General features: G+C 35.1%; 4 protein-coding genes across 6 annotated transcripts; all 4 read right to left on the bottom strand.

Moving 5' to 3' along the window:
• Positions 1-34: 34 nt before the first annotated feature.
• LOC136065366 (probable glycosyltransferase At5g03795) lies at positions 35-3,314 on the bottom strand. 2 transcript variants are annotated; one of them, XR_010627000.1, is made up of 3 exons: positions 2,948-3,314; positions 1,134-2,075; positions 35-445 (listed from the first exon to the last, which is right to left on the bottom strand). XR_010627000.1 is itself a non-coding variant. In XM_065768470.1 (2 exons), the coding sequence occupies exons 1-2, from the start codon at positions 3,281-3,283 to the stop codon at positions 1,389-1,391; spliced, it is 1,023 nt and encodes a 340-aa protein (XP_065624542.1). In that variant the 5' UTR covers positions 3,284-3,314; the 3' UTR covers positions 1,133-1,388. The 2 variants fall into 2 exon arrangements, 1 of the variants encoding a protein (XP_065624542.1); XM_065768470.1 differs by lacking the exon at positions 35-445 and having other exon boundaries at positions 1,133-2,075.
• Positions 3,315-4,083: 769 nt separating this feature from the next.
• Positions 4,084-14,150, bottom strand: LOC111999822 (probable glycosyltransferase At5g03795). 2 transcript variants are annotated; one of them, XR_010627004.1, is made up of 6 exons: positions 13,954-14,150; positions 12,277-13,010; positions 12,051-12,181; positions 6,715-7,063; positions 4,901-5,842; positions 4,084-4,212 (listed from the first exon to the last, which is right to left on the bottom strand). XR_010627004.1 is itself a non-coding variant. In XM_024031935.2 (5 exons), exons 2-5 carry the CDS (start codon positions 12,751-12,753, stop codon positions 5,156-5,158), a joined length of 1,644 nt encoding a protein of 547 aa, XP_023887703.2. In that variant the 5' UTR covers positions 12,754-13,010; positions 13,954-14,150; the 3' UTR covers positions 4,900-5,155. The 2 variants fall into 2 exon arrangements, 1 of the variants encoding a protein (XP_023887703.2); XM_024031935.2 differs by lacking the exon at positions 4,084-4,212 and having other exon boundaries at positions 4,900-5,842.
• Positions 14,151-20,374: 6,224 nt separating this feature from the next.
• LOC136065141 (uncharacterized) lies at positions 20,375-21,238 on the bottom strand. The gene has a single exon (XM_065767912.1). The coding sequence runs from the start codon at positions 21,236-21,238 to the stop codon at positions 20,375-20,377; it is 864 nt and encodes a 287-aa protein (XP_065623984.1).
• A 4,071-nt stretch (positions 21,239-25,309) lies between these two features.
• LOC136065143 (uncharacterized) lies at positions 25,310-26,173 on the bottom strand. The gene has a single exon (XM_065767915.1). The coding sequence runs from the start codon at positions 26,171-26,173 to the stop codon at positions 25,310-25,312; it is 864 nt and encodes a 287-aa protein (XP_065623987.1).
• Between the last annotated feature and the right edge of the window lie 1,296 nt (positions 26,174-27,469).

Below are 27,469 nucleotides of genomic sequence, written 5' to 3' on the forward strand. Positions count from 1 at the left end.
AATACGCCAACCCCCAAAAAAAAAAACCATCACAAAAGCGAAACTTTGATTTCATTAATTACGAGTTAACACTGGAATGTACTCATGGAAACTATCAAACATATGCTCAGTATACAAATTTCTGAATGACCTAATTAATGTGTATGAAATTATGAATTGCTTTACAAGATCGTAAAGTCGCTTCCTAAAATAAAAGAAGCAGTAAATGACCATTAAAAAAAAAAAAAAAAAAGCAGTAAATGATCACTCTCTGTCCCTAGTCCCTATAAGTCTATAACCTTCTCTCCCTAGACATAAATGTGATTGTACAACGAAATAAATTTACATCATCCTGTTATCAATGAGGTCAAGTGACAAGTACAAGTTATTATTATTCAGCCAAAAAAAAATAGTACACGGGCTCGTTACCATAATTATGACGACTCCTCTTTTTCTTTTGTCTTTCCTGTACAGCATGAACAAAAAGCTTAGACTCGTGATGAATGTGCATAAAAGGACAAAGTAATAGTGAATTCGGAAATAGAAAATTATCCACAGTAAAACTGTAAAAGACTTTCGTAGTCTTTTTCATTTTCGGCTATGTAAATTTTTTAGTCATTCTCGTAATTAAACATCATTTGATATCAAAAGGAGAAATGATGGACGGGATGGTTACGATGGTATACTTCCTAGTAAAACACTTGTGGCAGCCTCTCCTGCTTTGTTCAATTATTGGTGAATGGGTGATTTAGCACATCAAATAAAGTTACCCACAAAGTGGTCCACTTTCATTTAAAATACAGGATGATGTACTTATTATTATTTTTTTTTGGTCAGCATATCAAAAGGATGATGTACTTAAACCAGTAATAATTGAGCTTTCAACTACGGCAATTGATGACTGTAGGCCAAAATATAAAGGCAAAGAAGAAAGAGGAATTGATTGGGGAATTAATTATTAATGTATGGAATAGTAAATTAGTAACAGCGAGTGAACATTATTTACCAAGCAAAAAAAAAATAGTGAACATTTTTTTTTTTTTGATGCGTGAACATTAATTTTAGGCAAGTGGATGCAACTAATAGTCAAAATCCTTGCGCAAAATGACATTCACATGTCTTCATATGTTGACTTATTATTAATCATAGCATACCTTCATCATGAATCCCCATTCTGGCTTTGTGCTCCACCCATCAATTATGCATTCGAGCTTGCATTTCAAAGCACTTAAAATTAGTGAAAATCAAACCAGCTCTGAGGCAACAAGGTGTTTCTGGATTCCTTCTCAATCTCAGTAGCTAAGCACCTACATTCTTGGATGTAGCGCGCTTGCTAGTTTTGGATGCATTCAACTTCTACACCATACTATGAAAACCAATATGAATTCATAGGAACACTTAAAAATTTACTATGAACTTGGGATCTGAATCTGGTTCAGCCTGCTAAACCATATCGAATGCAGAATCATATGAAACAAATCATATCTAACTGGTCTTGGGTTCCAAAGAAAATGCTTCTGCACCATCTTCACATTAATTTGCATTTTAAGATATCTTCTCATCGGTATAGCTAATAAAATCTCCTTCAGCTTGGGAATGTCTTTCTCAGCCACAACCACAGAGAATGCACTCCAGTCTAGTACTTCACTAAAAGGAAGGACAAAATTATCTGCAATAATTACTGGAACACACTCATAATAAATTGCCTCAACAATTCTAGGGCTGTTCACTTCATGACCCATTGGGCATATACAGTATTTACTACTTTTCATGTGTTGAACATAAGACATCTTTCTGGAGACTCTAATTGGTAAAGGTCCATAAACTTTCATGTCTACATCCCTGTCACTCCAGTACTTAAGAAGTGTGGGCCGGACCCTACCATGCATGTTTCCTGCAAAAAATGCAAGGATTGGACGTTGTGATACTCTGTTCCCACCTACATTTCTAAGAGGTTTTCTAGGAGTCCTTATGGTAGTTTCTGGAAGGGAAACGTCTTTGCCCCCAACAAAGATTCCTTCCGATTGGTCAGCGTTGCATAGAGCTTTAATGGTGTTTTTGCATAGTTCCTCGTGCTCAGTAACTGTATAAGGGCCCTGCAAAGTTTAAAAATAAGAAGAGGAAAGTTAGGTGAGTAAATATTATAGCAATATCTTGACAGATATTCATGATACGTGGATGCCTGTATTCCAAAAATAAAAAAAGATGCCTGTATTCCAAGAATTCTCAAATTTTGCAAGGCTGGTATGATTGTGACCTCGGGCAGACAATTTGACACAGAACCACCGACATTAATAGCCATCATAATTGAGGTAGCCTCATCTCAAACCAAAACTACAAATTAGTACTTAACAATTTTGCAGATTGAAGCTAAAACTAGCATTTTATGCACGGCACCCAGTTGATCTAAAAACAAAATTTAAAACTGAAGCCTCCATAAATAATGGGATGCATGTGTCAGAAGAGGAGGAACTTCTAATATGTCAATAGTAATGACAAATTGAAATTGTATTGCCAGAATTTTCAAAAGTAGAAAATATAAAGTTAAGAAAGCCTTACGGGTTGAATTACACCCTGCATACAATACGCCAATGGCATAATATGGAAGTACAAATAGTGCATAATTCAATGTATGATGAGAGCAACCAAGTTTTCCTAAACGCTTTGAGAAAATTTCATCAAGTTGGTTCTTATATTTTTCAAAGAAAATAAGCCTCAGCCTTCATCCCTTCATTTTTTTTCTAAGGTCGTTCCCCCATTCATCTACACATGTTACATCTGTTTAAGCCCAAGAAACTTTAAAGTTCAATCGCATTTTAATTTTTTCACAAAGGATTTAAACCAGCCTGATACATATATAAAGAAAGGAGAAATCGCTCTTCAAGTCTTAAAAGGAGTTATCAACATTAGCAAAATTAGACGGACACATCCAAGCATTTCCATGATCAAAAGAAATGGGATACTGTACCCAGTCATGGCAAGCAACAAGGAAATGATCTGACCCATGTGTGCGATTCCAGAAGGGATACTTTGCTGCAATCATGTTCACATAGTCCCTCAGGAAGATTGATAGCGGTTTCATATCATGTGAATCAGGTACATAGAGTGCCATCTCCAGCTGGCGTGCACTGTACGGAAGATAAAATAAGTGAGCCTTTTCAGGGTCTCTTGTCACAAACTGCCTGTTTGCCTCCATCAACCTCATGAACCATCCTTCAGAAGCATAAATTCCTCTGAGATGAGGTTGGTGAAAAATAGGCCTCGCTCCATCACGGTAAATGAACACTTTAAGTATCGTTTCCATCAATTCATAGCTCCTGTAATTGACGCAAAAATATAATTTTTACCAAGTATAATATATATATACATATATATATATATATATAAAAGAGCAAAAACAATAGCATGTAGATATATATAATATTTTATGTCGGTAAAAGATGAATATAAAGCCTGGTATACTTAAAGAAAGGGCAAGCTTGTGCTCCAATGGTTCTGCTGGCAACTGTTGCTAAATAGTGGAGAATACAAGTGAAGACAACGGCATAAAGGTCCAAAATCTCAAAAATAACTCAACCATCATTGCAGTTTCTGATTTTTTATATCATTCCATTACCTTGATGACATGCTCCTAACCTCTGCAACTAATATATTCAGCTCGTATCAGTATGATAAAACCTAGTGATTCTGTCAATGATATAAGGTGCAAGTGTACATATGGTCGAGTTTGAGGCCGGCCAATACTGCTAAAGGGAAAAGGAAGAAGTTTGGAAAAATGATTTTCTCATTTTATTGCACATTTCCCTTACATAAGTATCATACCCCCCTTCTACTAATAAAGAGAAGGATAAACAAGAAACAAGATAAAGATTTAAGAGATGACTCCTAATCAGAGATAATCCCGGTCACTATGGACAGCACCACGGTTATACTCATCTTGACCTAAGTCATAACTTCATTTAATTGTAACTAAGTATAACTCTTATTATCTAATGATCATCAAAAAAAAAAAAAAAAAAAGCAGTAAATGATCACTCTCTGTCCCTAGTCCCTATAAGTCTATAACCTTCTCTCCCTAGACATAAATGTGATTGTACAACGAAATAAATTTACATCATCCTGTTATCAATGAGGTCAAGTGACAAGTACAAGTTATTATTATTCAGCCAAAAAAAAATAGTACACGGGCTCGTTACCATAATTATGACGACTCCTCTTTTTCTTTTGTCTTTCCTGTACAGCATGAACAAAAAGCTTAGACTCGTGATGAATGTGCATAAAAGGACAAAGTAATAGTGAATTCGGAAATAGAAAATTATCCACAGTAAAACTGTAAAAGACTTTCGTAGTCTTTTTCATTTTCGGCTATGTAAATTTTTTAGTCATTCTCGTAATTAAACATCATTTGATATCAAAAGGAGAAATGATGGACGGGATGGTTACGATGGTATACTTCCTAGTAAAACACTTGTGGCAGCCTCTCCTGCTTTGTTCAATTATTGGTGAATGGGTGATTTAGCACATCAAATAAAGTTACCCACAAAGTGGTCCACTTTCATTTAAAATACAGGATGATGTACTTATTATTATTTTTTTTTGGTCAGCATATCAAAAGGATGATGTACTTAAACCAGTAATAATTGAGCTTTCAACTACGGCAATTGATGACTGTAGGCCAAAATATAAAGGCAAAGAAGAAAGAGGAATTGATTGGGGAATTAATTATTAATGTATGGAATAGTAAATTAGTAACAGCGAGTGAACATTATTTACCAAGCAAAAAAAAAATAGTGAACATTTTTTTTTTTTTGATGCGTGAACATTAATTTTAGGCAAGTGGATGCAACTAATAGTCAAAATCCTTGCGCAAAATGACATTCACATGTCTTCATATGTTGACTTATTATTAATCATAGCATACCTTCATCATGAATCCCCATTCTGGCTTTGTGCTCCACCCATCAATTATGCATTCGAGCTTGCATTTCAAAGCACTTAAAATTAGTGAAAATCAAACCAGCTCTGAGGCAACAAGGTGTTTCTGGATTCCTTCTCAATCTCAGTAGCTAAGCACCTACATTCTTGGATGTAGCGCGCTTGCTAGTTTTGGATGCATTCAACTTCTACACCATACTATGAAAACCAATATGAATTCATAGGAACACTTAAAAATTTACTATGAACTTGGGATCTGAATCTGGTTCAGCCTGCTAAACCATATCGAATGCAGAATCATATGAAACAAATCATATCTAACTGGTCTTGGGTTCCAAAGAAAATGCTTCTGCACCATCTTCACATTAATTTGCATTTTAAGATATCTTCTCATCGGTATAGCTAATAAAATCTCCTTCAGCTTGGGAATGTCTTTCTCAGCCACAACCACAGAGAATGCACTCCAGTCTAGTACTTCACTAAAAGGAAGGACAAAATTATCTGCAATAATTACTGGAACACACTCATAATAAATTGCCTCAACAATTCTAGGGCTGTTCACTTCATGACCCATTGGGCATATACAGTATTTACTACTTTTCATGTGTTGAACATAAGACATCTTTCTGGAGACTCTAATTGGTAAAGGTCCATAAACTTTCATGTCTACATCCCTGTCACTCCAGTACTTAAGAAGTGTGGGCCGGACCCTACCATGCATGTTTCCTGCAAAAAATGCAAGGATTGGACGTTGTGATACTCTGTTCCCACCTACATTTCTAAGAGGTTTTCTAGGAGTCCTTATGGTAGTTTCTGGAAGGGAAACGTCTTTGCCCCCAACAAAGATTCCTTCCGATTGGTCAGCGTTGCATAGAGCTTTAATGGTGTTTTTGCATAGTTCCTCGTGCTCAGTAACTGTATAAGGGCCCTGCAAAGTTTAAAAATAAGAAGAGGAAAGTTAGGTGAGTAAATATTATAGCAATATCTTGACAGATATTCATGATACGTGGATGCCTGTATTCCAAAAATAAAAAAAGATGCCTGTATTCCAAGAATTCTCAAATTTTGCAAGGCTGGTATGATTGTGACCTCGGGCAGACAATTTGACACAGAACCACCGACATTAATAGCCATCATAATTGAGGTAGCCTCATCTCAAACCAAAACTACAAATTAGTACTTAACAATTTTGCAGATTGAAGCTAAAACTAGCATTTTATGCACGGCACCCAGTTGATCTAAAAACAAAATTTAAAACTGAAGCCTCCATAAATAATGGGATGCATGTGTCAGAAGAGGAGGAACTTCTAATATGTCAATAGTAATGACAAATTGAAATTGTATTGCCAGAATTTTCAAAAGTAGAAAATATAAAGTTAAGAAAGCCTTACGGGTTGAATTACACCCTGCATACAATACGCCAATGGCATAATATGGAAGTACAAGTAGTGCATAATTCAATGTATGATGAGAGCAACCAAGTTTTCCTAAACGCTTTGAGAAAATTTCATCAAGTTGGTTCTTATATTTTTCAAAGAAAATAAGCCTCAGCCTTCATCCCTTCATTTTTTTTCTAAGGTCGTTCCCCCATTCATCTACACATGTTACATCTGTTTAAGCCCAAGAAACTTTAAAGTTCAATCACATTTTAATTTTTTCACAAAGGATTTAAACCAGCCTGATACATATATAAAGAAAGGAGAAATTGCTCTTCGAGTCTTAAAAGGAGTTATCAACATTAGCAAAATTAGACGGACACATCCAAGCATTTCCATGATCAAAAGAAACGGGATACTGTACCCAGTCATGGCAAGCAACAAGGAAATGATCTGACCCATGTGTGCGATTCCAGAAGGGATACTTTGCTGCAATCATGTTCACATAGTCCCTCAGGAAGATTGATAGCGGTTTCATATCATGTGAATCAGGTACATAGAGTGCCATCTCCAGCTGGCGTGCACTGTACGGAAGATAAAATAAGTGAGCCTTTTCAGGGTCTCTTGTCACAAACTGCCTGTTTGCCTCCATCAACCTCATGAACCATCCTTCAGAAGCATAAATTCCTCTGAGATGAGGTTGGTGAAAAATAGGCCTCGCTCCATCACGGTAAATGAACACTTTAAGTATCGTTTCCATCAATTCATAGCTCCTGTAATTGACGCAAAAATATAATTTTTACCAAGTATAATATATATATACATATATATATATATATATAAAAGAGCAAAAACAATAGCATGTAGATATATATAATATTTTATGTCGGTAAAAGATGAATATAAAGCCTGGTATACTTAAAGAAAGGGCAAGCTTGTGCTCCAATGGTTCTGCTGGCAACTGTTGCTAAATAGTGGAGAATACAAGTGAAGACAACGGCATAAAGGTCCAAAATCTCAAAAATAACTCAACCATCATTGCAGTTTCTGATTTTTTATATCATTCCATTACCTTGATGACATGCTCCTAACCTCTGCAACTAATATATTCAGCTCGTATCAGTATGATAAAACCTAGTGATTCTGTCAATGATATAAGGTGCAAGTGTACATATGGTCGAGTTTGAGGCCGGCCAATACTGCTAAAGGGAAAAGGAAGAAGTTTGGAAAAATGATTTTCTCATTTTATTGCACATTTCCCTTACATAAGTATCATACCCCCCTTCTACTAATAAAGAGAAGGATAAACAAGAAACAAGATAAAGATTTAAGAGATGACTCCTAATCAGAGATAATCCCGGTCACTATGGACAGCACCACGGTTATACTCATCTTGACCTAAGTCATAACTTCATTTAATTGTAACTAAGTATAACTCTTATTATCTAATGATCATCAACTGATCATCTGAGATAAGATAACCTAATCAACTTTCAACCATCCTATCCTATCTCTAAGCACCATTCTTCACTCAACATCAACATTATCCTTCATATATGGGTAACATGGCCAGCTTGGTTGGTTGCTGGCTGCCTGGCCCATAAATTCCCACCTTCTTGAAGACAAATCTTGACCTCAGGATTCATGTAAGAAATTGAAGTTCTAATTAATCATTTGGCTCCCACATGGAATCCTCAACCAACAATCCTTGCCATTGGACTAAAGCTTCATAAGTAACTTTCCGTCCCAACTTAACCCAATGGAAATTGATTATCCACTGTGGCTCCAAAACCACTTCCTCTTCATTGCTTATCTATGGTAGTTCCAACATAGCTTGGACCCTTTGCACAAGCTGTTTCTTCAGTTGAGAAACATGGTACACAGGATGGAGACATGTCCCTGTGGGTAAGTCTAATTTGTAAGTCACCTTCCCTCTCATTCTACCACCTGAAATGGTCCATAAAATCTTGCTGCAAACTTCATGTTTCCACTTTAACGAATCCATCATGTACTTCGAGACCCTTTCTCAAGCGTCAACTTCCACCAAGAATTTTTTTGTGAATTTGGATAAGGCCAAGACTGGGGTTTAGGTCATGGCCTGCTTAAGTGTTTGGAAGGAAAATTCTACTTCGGCCAGCCACATGAGCATTATTATTATTATTTTATAAGTACTCCTTTGTATTAATAATACGCCCCGAATGCTTCTATTCACCCTATTAAACATTTGGCACAATTAGCATATAACTAGTGTTCCATCAAAGTTTGAAAAATGATGTTTATGTGGCATGCATGATTTGACCAATTCTTGCAATAGACCATGATATCATCAAAGAATACCAGCACATACAACTGCAATGCCACCCAGAAGATGTCATTCGTCAATGATTGAAAGGTGGCAAGGGTGTTGGTGATGCCAAAGGGCATCACTAAAAATTCTTAATGACCATCATGTTCATGTATGTGGAACGCCGTCTTATCTCTGGTTGTACTCTTATTTGATGGTAACTGGATTTAAGGTCCAATTTGGAGAAGTAGACAGCCCCATGAAGCTCATCTAGTTATTCATCAATCATAGGTATAGGGTAAAGGCTTTCGTTATTACTCGATTCAATGCACGATAATCCACAGAAAAACTCCATGATCTATCATTCTTTTTAACTAAAAGGACTGGTGAAGAAAAAGGACTAGTACTAAGCCTTATAACTCCTATATCAAGCATTTCTTTAACTACTTTTTTGATCTTGGCCTTTGAACATGTCCATAGCGGTATGGTTTTACATTAATGGTCCCTGAACCTGATTCCAAATTAATGCAATGATCATGTGAGCATGGAGGTGGAATTGCCGTTGGCACATGGAACACCAATTGATAATCTGTTGAGAAATAGTCCAATACTACAGCTTGTTCATGACGCAGTTCATCCTCCAACCCCTTTTCTCAGGCCTCCACCGTCTTCATTAGATAGGCTTCTAACCCTTGACAAGCCAATCATTGCATAGAATGCAAAGATCCATTCCCTGCCTTGCTGGTGGCTTACTCTTGTAGGATATACTTCTGGTTATATACTAAGAAATCCATAGTAAAATTGTTCTAGTCATGAAGAGTCTATCTAAGGCTTTGTAGCCACTAAATTCCTAACACCACATTTGACACCTATAAGTCCAAAGGTACATAATTGTATGTGTTAAAGCTATTGGGTTTATATTGACATAATGGCCTAAGAGGCCTAATTATGTTGTAAGCCTATGTCGGGCTAACCCTAGCTTCTAGTCTCTATATATACTCTATTAAGGTTTCACTGTAATTGTTGACTTAATCATACAATAAAGATGTAGCCGCTAGGGCTTTATCCCGTAAATGTTGGCCGTTGGCCAAACCACATAATCCCTCATGTTCTTCTCTCTTTATTGCTTATGCTTATCTATATTATTTATTCTCATCTTTAATAATATGAAATTAATACCCTTGGATTTCAATAGGCACAGCATGAAATATCTGTTCACACTGTAGCCTACTACCATTGGCTAACCATGAATCCAAGCAGCACTTTAGTTTCTGTGCAAGCTTAGAATTCACAAAATTATGCGTGTAGCCTATAGCAATTAGGATGCACACCCATCAGCCATATATGATGTTGGTTACTCAAACAGATCGGGGGGAGATCATTTCAAAGAAAGCATGTAAGGATTTCTCAAGGGTCCCCACCAATTCTTCTTCTGGATTGGCTTCTATTGGATTTCCTTCTTCCTCCATATTTTCCATGGTTTCTCCAATAAGAATACATGCTGTAACTTGCAATGATGTCCCAGCAAATTTTTCGTCACAGTTGTAATACAAGCCTTTGTCCTGTTGGGCTTGCATCTCCACCCAACTCAAGTTCCTGAATGGCAGTTGTGCTGTCAAGGTGGTGCCAACATTATTTGGTGCAAGTAGAAATTTCTGTTTTGGAGTTGTTCAATGTAACTTCTGCAATTTTTCCTCTTGTGGCCAGTTCAAGACTCGTGGCATAAATCATAGTCATGGGTCTGAATAATTTCAGATTTGCTCTTATTTCATCTCGTAACCCTCTAAAAAAACTCCCAATCAGGCTCACTTGGGCCAGTTTTGTACATGTGCTGCCAGTCGCTCAAAACTAGCTTGTTTTTACCATACCATTCCAGTCTTCCCCAATTTGGAAAGTACCTCGTCGAAGTCTTCATACTCAAAGGGAACCGAGCCTACACATAATGCTCTCATATATTCTTCCCGTGGAACTTTGGGTTATGTTCCCATGAACCATTGTTTACCATTGCAAAGCGACATTGAAACCATCCTATCCTATCCTATCTCTAAGTGCCGTTCTTCACTCCAACGTCAACAATATCCTTCATGTAGATGTGTGTAATGTGGCTGGCTTGGTTGGTTGCTGGGGGAACTAGTTAAATGAAAATGTACTGGCTAATTGTATTCATAGCTGAAAAAACTAAATCTTATTCTCATACATGACATGCAAATTATCTTGATTTCTCAAGAAAGACTGTCTTTCCCGTAAACCTATCATATTTCCAATGTACCAACTTTCACCTATTCATTGTTACCAACCAACTACTACCTTTTTTCTCTTAAGACAAACTATCAGCTTAATCAATGTTTTGTAAAAATTTATTTACGCCACAACAAAGACTTTCATCTTTTGAGATGCATGGCTTTATCCTTTAATTCACACTAATGAATGTCAGTGTCTAACATAGCATCTATATAAATCCATCTTTCATCTCCAATTTCTGTATCTGGTGCTTACTATTGATCAGAGGGGGGACAATTTTCCACACTGAAGTCATTTCTTTAGTTTTCTTCTCTCTCAAAGTTGGAATATTGTTCAGTGCAAGCAATCCCCCACCCCCACTGGCTCCACCTCTTATTTGGATGAGAGATCCTTAGCCAGAACAACTGCATGGGACTGAGTGTGTGTAGCAATCAATATATACAATGAGCATAATGGAGGTGGGAATGCAGTGGATTGCACTAATGTTTTACGTTGCCTATCACACAGAACCTGCTTAAATCTTTGAGACTTTTTCCTTTTTTTTTTGGGAAGTGGAAGGGAGAGGATCAACTAAAAGAATTGAATCCCAACCTACTGCCCAATGTGTACCAAAACTGTGATTACATTTTTTTTTTAATCCTGGATTTCCTCCTGTTCCACAAGTCACCCTTCATGTTAATTATTTCAAGCAGGCAATGCACTACTTTATACACATATTTAATAGCTTATGTAATCATTTGGCCAATGAGCTTTGGCTCAAATGGCATTTTGTCCTCTGAAAAGAATGGGTGTAGGGTGGGATCGTGAGTTCAACTTAAATCTAAACTATCTCTAAAACTGTCTTCTAAAGATTTGCAACTTAAATCTCAACATACGATCCAACAATAATAATAGATAAACCAATCAGGAAGATGCAGAATTTCAAAAATAAATGACCTATTTTGAGGTTTGCTTGGTAATGTTTCTCATACCATGCAAGATAGCAAACGATAAATTCTCTAAAAATTCAAAATCCAACCTGACATTCTGAACCATTACTTTTACATTTGTTCAAGTAAGTAATATGTGAGAAAATAAACCTTATCAGTCAAACCAATGGAAAATAAATATCAATCATTTTTTGATAAGAAAAATAAATATCAATCATAATTCAGAGCATTACTTAAGATAACATGAAAGTCATATAAACAACAGGCATGACACAGCAAGCATGAAAACCTTTCTATAAAATATACCTTTTGAAAACAGAGACGTTCTGAAATAAGGGAGTAAACAGATCAGGATCATCAACAACCATAGGGGCATGCTCAATCTCTTTTTTGGCATACACAAGCGCCTCATTTGGTGACAAGGACCAAATGTATCTCTGAAAATATAGACACGAAGGTAAAACCATTGGTAATAACTCCCTTTGTTAAATTTCAAAAAAGAAAACAAAAGTACAACTCTCAATAATTCTACCTGCAAGTGAGATGGAATGGTTTTATGAGGAGGCGGAGGAGGAGGAAGAGGAGGTAGAAATTTTGGATTGCCTTCTGGTTTAATCTTTTTTCTCCTTCTAGATGTAGAGTTTCTCCTTAGAGGAGTGGCCTTCCTCATCTGCTCAACTGGCACTGATTCAATCAACTTAATAGAAGAATTCACTGAAACAATGGGGCCAGCTTGAATAAGTTGAAACTGTTCAGCCCTTGCCTCAGTTAGGGCCTCCCTCAATGGAATTGTACCATTCAAAGATTCATACGATGAAAACTTAACAGGAGGTGACAGAAATAACATGTGCAGTGGATAAGGAAGTATAAACATTTGAAACACGATGCCAGATATTGTCAAAATTACCCCAACAAAAAGCAGTTTTCTCCAATCAACTCTATACCCTATGCAACAGTGGACGAGTTTTTTCATCAGGATAACACCAATGTGCCACATTGATTTGTTCATCTCATTGTACTATGAGTTTCAACCTTGCCCATCTATAAAACAGCAAAAAGAACAAGTCCCATTGACCATAACATGAACATATCATTATATGATACTCCTCAATGGGACAGGGCTCCAAAAAATCAAAAGTATTAACATATGGTTGCGCCTAAAAACTCCAACTCAAATTGGTATGTATTTCTGTTCTTGAAAATCTAAAACATGATACCATCTCACCAAAAGCTTTCAATTCCAGCTGCTTAATAAAAGACTGACACCTGAAGCCCAAAAAATAAATACATTAAAGATCATTTTTAAACCTGTTCACATAAAAATTACAAGATTGATTAAAATGTTTTTCATCAAATTTCTGTCATGATCAAAGCCAAAAATTATGGTCACCACATCATAAAGGACTTGACAGACATAAACGAAATAAAAAACCAAAGGGTGGAAACAAGAGAGAGAATCAATTTGTAAATTATGAGTTCATGAAACATGAGGGAGGAAAAAGAGAGGAAAATTGAAAAGAAAACCATTTTTTTTGTCCACGCTTATGAAGTATGTTCATAATATGGAGACATAACATATCAATTTCCATACATGCAGTGTGACAGCACTCAATCATTATTAACTCAATTCTTTCTTGAATTTGTTTTTTTTTTTTCTTTTTTTTTAACACCTTTACAAGAAAAGGTAATGCTTAAATCCTCGAGAATTTATTTATTGCTAAAGAGCAGAACATGTACTCCATTTCAATTTCAAATAATATCAACTTGCCTGTGAAACGACTCGAGATCATACCATTCGAATTAACCTTGTCAAGCATCAATTATCATCACCATTCACCAAAATACAAAACATCGAATTCAATTTACAGAACATATATTTTATAATTACTGAGCAAAGCTGGTGGAAAATATGCGCTCACATAACCAATGTAATTAGGCGCATAAATCTGATTCTTTGAATTCAATTTATATTGGAATTCAAAATTAGCAAGTTCCGATTAGTAGGCTTGTGATCTAATTATATATGGGATTTAACTTGTTGAGTTTAGAAAAATAAATTCGAGACTAATCACAAATATAAAATATATGAAATATCAAGTAAATTTTGAAATATAGAACCTTAAAGAGAATGGTAAAGTAAAGAGAAAAGCTAAATATTATGAACGACAGAATGAAAATGAAAAGTGAAAAGTGAACAAAATAACCATACCTTGATCCAGCGAGAGAGAAGAGATTTGAATTGTAGGTAGAGGTACCGAATTACGAAACGAAATTGAAGAACATAATGAATCAGCAATTTCCACAGAGAGAGAGAGAGAGAGAGAGAGAGAGAGTGAACGTCAAGATTTGAATGGAGGGAAGAAAAGTAAAAAACAGAGGGATGGGCTAGGCTGGCGAGACGGTGGGTAATTGGTAACGTCTATGTTATATATAGGCTCTATTGACTTTTTCACTCGTACAAAATAAACTAAATTTGGACAAAGATATTCATAACTCAACTGTATTTTGTCTTCTTTCTTTTTTCTTTTTCTTTTTTTTCCTTTTTTATAAAATTTAGTTACAAAATTTGTCTACAATTTTATTCAATTTATTCAATATCATTAACATTATTACAAATTTAAAAAATCTAACTGTTAGATTGCATATTATTTACGCTCTTAATACACATGTTAAATTTTCTGTCAATTAAATATTATTTACTATACGATCTATAAAATTATATTTTATGCATAATTTTAAACTACAAAACTTGCAATTTAAATAATTTATTAATGATATAGCTATTAATCTTTAATTTTCTAGAAATTTTGTAAGCATAGAAGATATAAAAAGAAAATGTAATCTAATGGTGAATTTGTCAAAATTTATCTCCAATAAAAAGATATTAGATAAGGTTATAACCTAATTTTGTAGCTAAATTTTTGTCAACTTATAGCTAACTAACATTTCTTAATATTATCCTCTAACTATGAATTATGCAAAAATAAAAACTCAACTGGCTTTTTTTTTTCTTGCTAAGTTTTGTTTTTTTCACAATACAGCTAATGAGATCCAAACACATGTTCTTCGGCTAAAAAGAGCAAATTACATATACCAACTTCTAGTATGTATATCTTTTTCTTTCTTTTCTTTTTTCTTTTTTTTTGTTTGACAAATTAGCATAATTATATCCCTAAAAATTAGATATCATGAATATTTTTTTAACACTTATTTCTCATTTCTTATAATTAGTAAAAATTCTTAATAACATATTATGTTGATAACTCATTAAATTAAATAATATATTAATTTTGCTATCCTCATTTAATAAATTTTCACATCATAGAATTATTTGATTGGGGTAATTATATAACACTCTAAAGTAAAATAAATATCTATTCTCTTCTCTCATATAATAGCAAATCTTATAATTAAATTCATAACATGACTTTCCTAAAAAAATCATAATATGGCCTATTTTTTATGTGTGATGAGAAAGTATATGTTTATTATACACTCGAGTATTATAATTTTCTATATGAGTGAGTGAACAAAATAAACCCAAATCAAGCAAAACAAAATAGGTAAATTACTAATTTAGTTCTTTAATTATGTAGAAAAAACATAAATATGACAAAGACTTTATTTAAATGTCAAGGGACCACATTGATACAATTAATAATTATGGGATTAAATTAAATTTTTTTTTAATAATTGAATGACTAAATTAATCATTTAAGCACCAAAAAAAAAAAAAATTACTCAAATTGATAACCGAAGGCGCTGAGATTGATTTGGTGACTGAGTAATATAATTGAATTATTGAGAAAAGAGAGTAATGCTAGAATCACATAATTGACCACAATTTTAGCTGCAACTCGCCATGTGGCGAGTTATGAATGATAAATATGTAGACCTACATGAACTCACAACCATATTTTTACCACTCATAATTCACGACATAACGAATTATGACCAAAATTATAATTAATTATGTGGTCCTAGTATTGCTCTCGCAAAAGCCATTAAAACTTCTTTTTAGAAAGGGACACTACAGGACCCGTGGACTTTTTATGTTATGTTGTTAGTCGGTATAACCAATCTGTTTAGAAGTTAGAACAAAATAAACAAAGCCGCCCACTTCACCAAAACAAAAACCAAAAAAACAAAAGCCGCCATGACTTGTGTGACGAGATATGCTAAGGTTGACTACTGTTACAGACTGATTGGAACACCTCAGAACTTGTACGATGATTTGTACAGCCTGTAGTAATTAAAAAGATTCGTGCTTAAATTTGCGTAAACAGTCAATGATTACATATTAAAGGTTTTTTTTTTTTTTTTTTTGAGAACAAGAATTGTTTTGGTTATAAGTAATTGTAAAGTTAGGATTACAACAAACATTGTGATAGAATTGAATGATTATAGAGGACTGAAAAGAGATATAAATAAGGGTCTGTTTGGTACATTGAATGTAGATTATATTATGAATAGTAATTTTTATTATTGGAAATAGAAGATGTATGGGGTAGGGCCCCAGGCCCATTGGACCTTGGGCCCAGGCCTTATGGTACGGTCCATAACCCCGACCTCGTTGGACCCGTGGCCTTGATTCAAACACACTCTAAGGCCCAATCTAAGTCTAAAAACCATAATGAGTCCATCCTATCTCGAACATGTTAAAAACAAACCTCTATCGACCAACTTTAACTTGATCGAGAGTGCGTTTGCTTGAGGGTACCCAAGTTCTCGACAACCCGATTTTCCTTGAGGATATCACTGCCGAGCAGACTTTTGGAGGCTGGAGTCAGTTCCAATGCCATTACCACTGTTTCGATCATAGTGTATTTTCATTAGGAATAATTAAGTTAGACCCCATCCACACGAGTGAACTGAGGGAATAATCATGACGCCTCCACCAACATGAGGCTATAAAAAGGATAAGAGAATGAGAAATAGGGAGTTGGCAGTTCTGGTGAGAAAAGTAAGAAAGAGCGAGTAAGAGCAAATGGGCGAGACCTGGGAGTGAGTAACCTAGAGAAGGGAGTAAGGGTGTGCATTGAGATTTAGGGAAACTACAAAGGAATTTGAGCCGGAATTGCACATAGTAGGAAATACTAGGCCCACTATACAAGTAGATTGTGAGCCCAAATTCCGAGCTCGGTCCACATAGCAGAAATTGGGTACGCACAGAAGACATTGTAATGGAATAACTATTTCTATCCATAAATTTTGTTGTTAAATATGGAAAGCTTGTAAAAGATAATGTATAAGGAAACTTTATATTTTTGAAAATATATTAATTTCAAAAACTATTATATGCACTAAAGAATAGTTATTATGGCACGTTTGGCAGACTGTAATAAGCACATTAATGTAATAAACATGACATAACTATTCAGTTGTTTGGTTATGTTTTTATTACAATGAATACTTATTCTTTATGAATAGTTATTTTTCAAAATGAGGAATAACTATTTCATATCAAAAATACTGAATATCTATTCCTTCACCTTATGTAATAACTTTAAAAAAAAATTCCCTAAAAAGCCATTAGTTGCCACATCTTCAAAAGGAAAGAAAATAAATTTTCTTTGTTATTAATTATTAGCTCTATTTTGAACACCCTAAAATAAGTGTATTTTAGAAAAAATTGACTTACAAATGATTTAATTACACCTTCTTTTTATACTTTACTAAATTGTGGATGCATATTCAGGATTCTATTCCAGTATTCCTAAATGGTCATCAAACTAATGAATAGTAATACTTATTACATTCCAATTTAATGTATCCCTTGTAATACTTATTCTTATTCCCATGTAATAATCATTACAGTGTGCTAAACGTGCCCTTATATTTGTTTTAAAGAGGAATAGTTATTCTTCAATTTAAAGAATAGTTATTCCAATGTAATAACTAATCCATGTAATAAAGACACAACCAAATGACCAAATCGCTATTACATATGAATAATTATTCTATTATAGATGCTATTATAGCATACCAAACGTACCCGAAATGTATTTACGCAAGGAAAATGAATAGAAAAGAATTGAATGGAATTAAGTAACCTTATTTAGATGTTTTAAAGTAAAGGAATAAAAATGAATGAAAATGAATGAAATGTAAGTAATTTTTTTTGGGATTAATATAAAGGGAAATAAATGAAATTATTTTATGACAATATTACTATTAGATTTCTGTTTTAAAATAAAATGTTGAATATATAGGAGTATTTTGAGAATTTTAGTTAAAAAAAACTCATTAAATCTAACTTCATTTCGTCCAATTCCTCCAAATTTCAAGGGAATGAAAATTTGAGGTTTAAAGATAATAGAAAGGAATAAGTATTCCCTCTTACCTATTTCATTCCTTCTTACATAAACTCCCAAACAAAGAAAATAAATAATTTTCTAAAATTATTCTCTTCATTCATTTCTATTCCATTCAATTCCCTCCTCCTAAAGAAGGGCTAACACTTCACACATGAGTCATTAAAAAATATATTGTATGAAAGTTTAGCACATGATATTCTAACTTGTGATTAGAATAAAATTTGGCTCCTCCGAATAAAGTTAGTTTATTTTAATTAATATTTCATGAGAAATTCACTTTTAAGTTAGATTTAGTGGGTGTTTGGATTAATTTTTTACTAATTAATTTGTTGATTTGTAAAAAGTGGGGAAAAAACCATAATTGTATTTTTTAAAAAGTGAAAATTTGTACATAAACAAATTAGCTAATAATTCTAAGAATTAGATCATCTGAATATATATGTGTCTAACCAATGTACATTATATAAAATAAATTGAAATAAATAAAAACGAAAATAGCTACATTTTACTCCATATAAAAAAAGAAAAATTATTAAGTACTTTCGGAGTATAAAGAAATTATGTTCTCTCCTCTCACATTTATGGTGAACCCCACCATAAATGTGAGAAGATGATCTCCATGCTCTGAGTATACCTAAGAATTACTCTATAAAAACATGGTAGGTTGTTTTCATAATCATATTCTTCATGCACTATCTGTCAATGAGCTGTCAACATGTGATTTGGAACATGTATGTGCATCCTTCCATTTCTTTTTTCTTTTTCTTTTTTTTTAGATGGATAGAATTTTCATTACAATTGGATTAGAGTAAAGTTCCTTCAACCTATTATGTGAAATATCAAGCGAGCATTCATATGTAAACTTATTTAAAAATCATGTGACTTTTTAAAATAATTTAATAGATAATGTGATCTAATACATGAATGGTATGAACTGTCACGAAAAAATTGAAGAAAATTCTTTCAACCTAATTCATGGGAAACTTTGTTCATGTTAAGTTTAACGGTTTTCGTATTATTCTCATAGTAATCAATGGCTATCCCTTGTCAAATTCTAGAAAATTATGAAGGTCTCCCAACAATCCTAGCTGTCAAATTTTTTTTTTTAAATAAAGTTGAAATCAAGAGAAAACAAGAAGGTGAATTTTTAAACTAACCTCTTTTATAATATGCGGTTTTTAATAATGAACTCTTTTATAATATTTCAAAGTCATTTTCTTGAAGCAAATTTACGCAAAATCTATATATGTATAGAACGATGATTATAAAGTATTTTAATTATTATCAAGGTCGACTGAACCTCTAAGTCATTTAAGGAAATGATTCTCAAAAAAAAAAAGTCATTTAAGGAAATGGCTTATGGCCTCAGATGAAAGAAGGCCCTTTATTAACCTATAAAATATATGGACAAAATTAAGTACAATACTTTAAGTGTAGTTTCTTAGATTTTTCTTTTAACATTCTGACATGTGGATACTTAACTAAAAAAATAAAGTTTCATCCCATAAGAAAAAATTCACATGTCAGAATCTTAAAAGAAGAACCTAATTAACAGCACCTAAATATTGTATCTAAGTTGTTAGGTTCTAAGGTCTTAGGATTTTATGTATTTAGAACTCTAATTTGTAATGTTGGCAAACCATGATCAAAACATTGTATTTAGTCTTATTTAGACTTGCTCAAAGTTGGTTTCATATTGTAAAGTTGGAATCGAGTGGCTGCAGAAGTTTAACCTAGAATTGCTTAATTTGACTAAGTAACAACTTGGCTAATTAATCTAGGCTACGCAATCTGTGTGTTTTAAGGGGTCTAAAACAGTTCAATCTGTTCATAAGTCTTGCTCAAAATATATTATATCTATCTATCTTTTAGTGTGTAAAAGTTATTTTTAAGAAGTTGTCCTTCCTTTGAATGATGTGCACTATGTTAATGTGTTTTGCTCTATTTAGACAATTCAAAAGTGGAAATTTTTTCGGATGTCCGCACACCCTTGGTGCGATAGTCACTCCACAAGTATAAATATTTGTAGAGTGTGGAAGGCAAGGATCAGAATTTAAGTCTCCAAGAGAGAGCTTCACACACATATACACTTAGATTATGTTAGAATAGAAATTCTATCTTGTATTAAAAATAAAATAAAAAAGTGAAAATTTTCTAGTAGATTCTTCCATTATCTCTCTGTCAAAATTATGATTAAAATTAATAGTTTTCTAGTCAAATTTATTATTGAAGTCCAAACGTTTATTACTTAAAATCTAACGTTGTCTTTTTTTTTTTTTTTTTTGATACCATACAAAGGAAGAGTTCATACATTTAACTTAGAGCAGGATTGAACCACCTATAGTACAAGGGTGTGTTCACAGCCTGTTTAGCAAAACACCACACAGCCTTAACTACTACATGAGGGACAACCAGAGTATTACAAAACACACCATTTTGAGAAAGAAAATTCAGATCAGCTATCCTACTACTATCCAGCCAATCTGTGCTTTTCCTTAGTTTGAAAACTTGACGAAGATTGACCCTGTCAGTTAAGAACAAAACATGCTGAAATCCATAGTTTTTAGCTATGATACCAGCTTCCACCATTGCTTCGAGAAGAACTCCTATTACTGTGTTGGCGAGACTGCAATTTACCCCTGAAAACACTTCCGCTCCCTGCATATTTACAGCTACAAAAGCATATGCCCTCCTTTGTGGCTTTGTTCTTCTTGCTTCAGCTAGTTTGATGATGAGCTGATATTGCCCTGCAGCTGTGAGATGGTTTGACTTGGCTGCTCTAGGCTCTCTGGTATGATGGTATGGACCTGTATAAGCCGTCCTGTACCTGCAAGATAAAGTTTTGGCTGTTAGAATAACCTCTAAGGGATTCGGGTTATAGCCTTGGTGAAGCACTTTGTTTCTGTGATTCCAGATTAACCACAAAATAGAAAACATTGGTTGAAGGATGACCAATTTTTGATCTTCATTAGTCAAGCAAGAGCTGATATAGTCTTTTAACCAAGACTGAATAGTCACATTGGTGATAACAGGAATATGCAAACCAAGATCAGAACCAAACCAACAAGCACTAGAAAAGCTACAAAGGAGAAATAGATGTGTAGAAGTATCTTTTTCAGCATTGCATAAGGGGCAAGTGTCATCATTACTGATGCCTCTACTATGAAGGGTGGCCATGGTAGGAAGGCTGTCATGAAGAAGTTTCCACACAAAATTGATAACTCTTAAGGGAACATGGACTTTCCAAATTGCATTCCATATTTTCCGGTCCTGCTGGAATTGTTATGTCCCTAAAGAGTCTTCCGTTAACAACTCATAAGCTCTCTTAGTACTATAATTCCCATCCCTTGAGTATTTCCACATAAGCCTATCCTTAGGATCATTGATTTTGGAAATGGGCATCTGCAAAATGTTGACCGCTTTAGGGTGATGGTATAAGCTCCTGATTAAATCCACTTTCCAACTTCTAGAATTATGATCAATAAGATCTTCTACTGAGCCAGTTCGCAAAGAAGGAAGCAAAGAACTATCTCTTATGTTTGGTGACCAATCAGGATGTGTAAGGGGTATATCAAAACCATCCCCAACCAGCCATTTGCCTTCCCGAAGAATAGGATCACCTTGCTTAACAATATTTTTCCAAACCCAGGAATGATGTGTTTTAGGTGTGTGTCCTTGCAAGGGTTCATCAGGATGGTACTTGGCCTTAAAAGTTCTAGCTTAGAGGGATTGGGGACTATTAATAAGCCTCCAATACTATTTTGCCAACAAAGCTTGATTCATAGGGCTGAACTTCTTGATGCCAAGACCCCCCCCCCCCCCAATCTTTTAGGCTTGTAGATTTTATTCCAATTGATCAAATGGAGTTTTTTCTCTCCAATTTCATGACCCCACCAAAAAGACCTCACAATAGAATCCATTTTATTGCAAATCGATTCAGGAACCTTAAAACAAGAGAAGGTGTATAACGGAAGGGATTGGAGAACAGAGAAGATGAGGGTAGTTCTGCCAGCCTGTGAGAGAAGCGTAGCTTTCCAACCCTGCAGCTTGGAATGAAACTTATCAATTAGAAAATGAAAATCAGCAATACAATTCCCTCTCAACTTAAAATNTACTTGGGACTCTCGGCCTGGCTCGATCGATCGAAGAATAGACTCGATCGATCGAAAATCGCACAGGTTGAATTTTCTGCAGAATTTCCAACTCAGCCCTACTTCATTAAACGTTTAGGGTTTTATGTTTTTACCCTAGGTATATAAATAAAACCCTAGCCACGTTTTTGAGGGTAGTCCATATTGTATTGTTGCTCATACATTGCTGTTTTGTGTGAATCTCGTGTGAGATCTTTGAGGAGCTTTCCTTTACACAAAACTCAGGGTTTTCATGGTGGAGATGATTTCAACATCTTGAAGATCATTACTGTTGCAACCATTGGAATTTAAAAGAAAAGCAAGCGGGGAGCTTGTAGCTGATTGAAGAATTCAAGAAAGAAGTAGTCCGTGGATTCGGAGCCTGCGCGTGGTCGTGTCAGGAAGTTCTACTGGTGGGTAGCATTAGGAAGTCGAGCGGGGAGCTTGTAGTCCTTTTGTACAAACTTCAATTCTTTCATAGTGAATTCAGGTTAGCCTTGAGGATCGGTGGGTCAAATCCTCCCCAGGTTTTTACCGTGTGGTTTCTGGGTGATCATATCTTGTGTTATTTATTTTCCGCTGCATTATATCTTGATATGATTGTTTGGATTGTTTTAACCTAGAATTGCTTAATTTGACTAAGTAACAACTTGGCTAATTAATCTAGGCTACGCAATCTGTGTGTTTTAAGGGGTCTAAAACCGTTCAAGTGGTATCAGAGCCTGGTAGCTTTTTTGTTTGAGATTTTTTATCTTTGAGCTGATCCTTGACCCCTGTTGTCATGGAGCATGGACACTCTCTGTTTGTTCTCTCTCATTTTGATGGGAACAACTATGCCTATTGGAAAGTAAGGATGAAAGCATTCCTGAAATCCATTGATGAAAGGGTTTGGAATTCCGTTGAATACGGATGGGAGAAGCCCGCTACTCCTGTGAGTGAGTGGCAAACTTCTGAAAAAGAAGCAGCAAGCTTCAATAGCAAAGCTATGAATGCTATCTTTAATGCTGTTTCTATGGAGGAATTTAAGAGAATCTCTAATGTTGAGGTGGCTCATACTGCTTGGAAAATCCTCCAAACTGTGCATGAAAGCACAAAGCAGTTAAGATAAACAAACTGCAGCAATTAACTTCTAGGTTTGAAAACATTAGGATGTCTGATGATGAATCCTTTGATGAATTTTATGCCAAACTGAATGATATTGTTAATTCTGCTTTTAATTTGGGTGAAATCTATGATCAACCTAAGATTGTTAGGAAGATTCTTAGATCTTTAACTGAAGACTTTAGACCCAAAGTGACTGCCATAACTGAAAGCAAGGATGTGGACTCCATCCCTGTTGATGAGCTTGTAGGATCTCTTCAATCCTATGAGTCTGACCTACCTAAAGTAAACAAATCCAAATCAATGGCTTTAAGTCAGTTGATGATGTTGATGGTGGTGGATTTGATGATGAGCTCTCTGCTACAGAGATTGCCTATCTTGCCAAAAACTTTAAGAACTTTCTTAGGAATACAAATAGAAAGGCAAGAGGTACTTACACTGCTGAACCTAGAAATTTTAGGAAGAATGATCCCACTAAGGTTAACAATTTTGAAAAACCTAGAGAAAATTCTGGTCAATCTTCTAAAAACTCTTTGGGTCCTCAGTGTTTTGGCTGTCAAGGGTATGGTCATGTGAAGTCTGAATGTCCTACATTCTTAAGGACTAAGGGTAAAGCTATGGCTGTAACCCTTAGTGATAATGAGGTTTCTGATGATGAGTCCGGTGGAGACGAGGATGAAACTTCATTGCTTTCACGGCTACTGCTATAGTCAATGAAGGCATATCTGCTGAAGAGAACCCTTCTGATGGGGAACTCTCTGAAGATGCAGATCTTCAAGAGGCCTATAACAAACTTTGCAAAAATGCTGCAAAGGATGCTATGAAAGTTGAACTTGGCCTAAAGAAAATTGATTCTCTTGAGCTTGAAAAGAGAAATTTGCTTGTTAAACTGTTTGATGCAAATGAACTTTTGAATAATGTTAAATCTAAGAATATGCTTTTGCTTGATAAAGTTAGAACTTTGGAACATGATTTATCTGTTGCTAGATCTGCTAGTTCTAAACTTGATCACATGCTGAATGTTCAAAAGTATCTTCTGATAAAACTGGGTTAGGATATGTTGAAAGCATCTTTGATACTGGACCACATTCCACTACTTTTGTTCCTTCTTCTTCTTCTGGACCTTCTATGAGTGAGGTTGTGAGTGATACTGTCAAACCACCTGTGAGTGAGGTTGTTAAACCTGTAGAAGTTTCACCACCTAAGAAGACTAGGGTAGACTTAAGAGAATCTAAACCTAAGGAGCCTACCAAATCTAAGGACAAGATGCATGGTAAACCTGCGTGGGTTTGTCATTATTGTGGTAAGTCTGGACATATTCGTCCTAACTGTTACAAGCTTTAAGCTGATAAGAGAGCAAATAAACCAAAAGTGCCTGTGCCTCAAGCACAAGATCCTATGGCATTAATTGGTGAATTGGTAAAGGTGTTAAACCTTTATTCCAATCATGGAGTTGGGAATCACTCAAATGTGAATAAGAACTCCAATGCTCATGGTGCATCTAAAAAGTTTTGGATGCAAAAGACTCGAAATACTTGAGTCTTTCTGACATGGTCCTTGTGCTTTATTGCTCTATTCTGTAAAAGTTATTTTTAAGAAGTTGTCCTTCCTTTGAATGATGTGCACTATGTTAATGTGTTTTGCTCTATTTAGACAATTCAAAAGTGGAAATTTTTTCGGATGTCCGCACACCCTTGGTGCGATAGTCACTCCACAAGTATAAATATTTGTAGAGTGTGGAAGGCAAGGATCAGAATTTAAGTCTCCAAGAGAGAGCTTCACACACATATACACTTAGATTATGTTAGAATAGAAATTCTATCTTGTATTAAAAATAAAATAAAAAAGTGAAAATTTTCTAGTAGATTCTTCCATTATCTCTCTGTCAAAATTATGATTAAAATTAATAGTTTTCTAGTCAAATTTATTATTGAAGTCCAAACGTTTATTACTTAAAATCTAACGTTGTCTTTTTTTTTTTTTTTTTTGATACCATACAAAGGAAGAGTTCATACATTTAACTTAGAGCAGGATTGAACCACCTATAGTACAAGGGTGTGTTCACAGCCTGTTTAGCAAAACACCACACAGCCTTAACTACTACATGAGGGACAACCAGAGTATTACAAAACACACCATTTTGAGAAAGAAAATTCAGATCAGCTATCCTACTACTATCCAGCCAATCTGTGCTTTTCCTTAGTTTGAAAACTTGACGAAGATTGACCCTGTCAGTTAAGAACAAAACATGCTGAAATCCATAGTTTTTAGCTATGATACCAGCTTCCACCATTGCTTCGAGAAGAACTCCTATTACTGTGTTGGCGAGACTGCAATTTACCCCTGAAAACACTTCCGCTCCCTGCATATTTACAGCTACAAAAGCATATGCCCTCCTTTGTGGCTTTGTTCTTCTTGCTTCAGCTAGTTTGATGATGAGCTGATATTGCCCTGCAGCTGTGAGATGGTTTGACTTGGCTGCTCTAGGCTCTCTGGTATGATGGTATGGACCTGTATAAGCCGTCCTGTACCTGCAAGATAAAGTTTTGGCTGTTAGAATAACCTCTAAGGGATTCGGGTTATAGCCTTGGTGAAGCACTTTGTTTCTGTGATTCCAGATTAACCACAAAATAGAAAACATTGGTTGAAGGATGACCAATTTTTGATCTTCATTAGTCAAGCAAGAGCTGATATAGTCTTTTAACCAAGACTGAATAGTCACATTGGTGATAACAGGAATATGCAAACCAAGATCAGAACCAAACCAACAAGCACTAGAAAAGCTACAAAGGAGAAATAGATGTGTAGAAGTATCTTTTTCAGCATTGCATAAGGGGCAAGTGTCATCATTACTGATGCCTCTACTATGAAGGGTGGCCATGGTAGGAAGGCTGTCATGAAGAAGTTTCCACACAAAATTGATAACTCTTAAGGGAACATGGACTTTCCAAATTGCATTCCATATTTTCCGGTCCTGCTGGAATTGTTATGTCCCTAAAGAGTCTTCCGTTAACAACTCATAAGCTCTCTTAGTACTATAATTCCCATCCCTTGAGTATTTCCACATAAGCCTATCCTTAGGATCATTGATTTTGGAAATGGGCATCTGCAAAATGTTGACCGCTTTAGGGTGATGGTATAAGCTCCTGATTAAATCCACTTTCCAACTTCTAGAATTATGATCAATAAGATCTTCTACTGAGCCAGTTCGCAAAGAAGGAAGCAAAGAACTATCTCTTATGTTTGGTGACCAATCAGGATGTGTAAGGGGTATATCAAAACCATCCCCAACCAGCCATTTGCCTTCCCGAAGAATAGGATCACCTTGCTTAACAATATTTTTCCAAACCCAGGAATGATGTGTTTTAGGTGTGTGTCCTTGCAAGGGTTCATCAGGATGGTACTTGGCCTTAAAAGTTCTAGCTTAGAGGGATTGGGGACTATTAATAAGCCTCCAATACTATTTTGCCAACAAAGCTTGATTCATAGGGCTGAACTTCTTGATGCCAAGACCCCCCCCCCCCCCAATCTTTTAGGCTTGTAGATTTTATTCCAATTGATCAAATGGAGTTTTTTCTCTCCAATTTCATGACCCCACCAAAAAGACCTCACAATAGAATCCATTTTATTGCAAATCGATTCAGGAACCTTAAAACAAGAGAAGGTGTATAACGGAAGGGATTGGAGAACAGAGAAGATGAGGGTAGTTCTGCCAGCCTGTGAGAGAAGCGTAGCTTTCCAACCCTGCAGCTTGGAATGAAACTTATCAATTAGAAAATGAAAATCAGCAATACAATTCCCTCTCAACTTAAAATTGATACCAAGGTATTTGCTAGGGTGTTGGACAAGGTTCACATTCAAGCTTCTAGCTATGGATGCTTGACATTCCTTGGCCATATTTGGGGAGCAGAAAAGATCAGATTTTGCTAAATTTATTTTTTGACCTGAGATAGAACAATACCAGTTTAGGATGGATTGGATATTACCAAGAGAGCTCGTGTCATTCTTGAAGAAAAGAAGAGAGTCATCTGCAAAAAAGAGATGTGTGAAAGAAATACCACTGCTGCCTACTTTCACTCCTTTGATTTTACTAGAGTATTCAGCCTGTAGCAAAGAAATAGAGAGAATGTTAGCACACAAAAGAAAGAGATAAGGCGATAAAGGATCACCTTGCCTT

The sequence above is a fragment of the Quercus suber genome, unplaced genomic scaffold (genome assembly GCF_002906115.3).
Source record: "Quercus suber isolate HL8 unplaced genomic scaffold, Cork oak 2.0 scaffold_26, whole genome shotgun sequence".
Taxonomy (NCBI): domain Eukaryota; kingdom Viridiplantae; phylum Streptophyta; class Magnoliopsida; order Fagales; family Fagaceae; genus Quercus; species Quercus suber.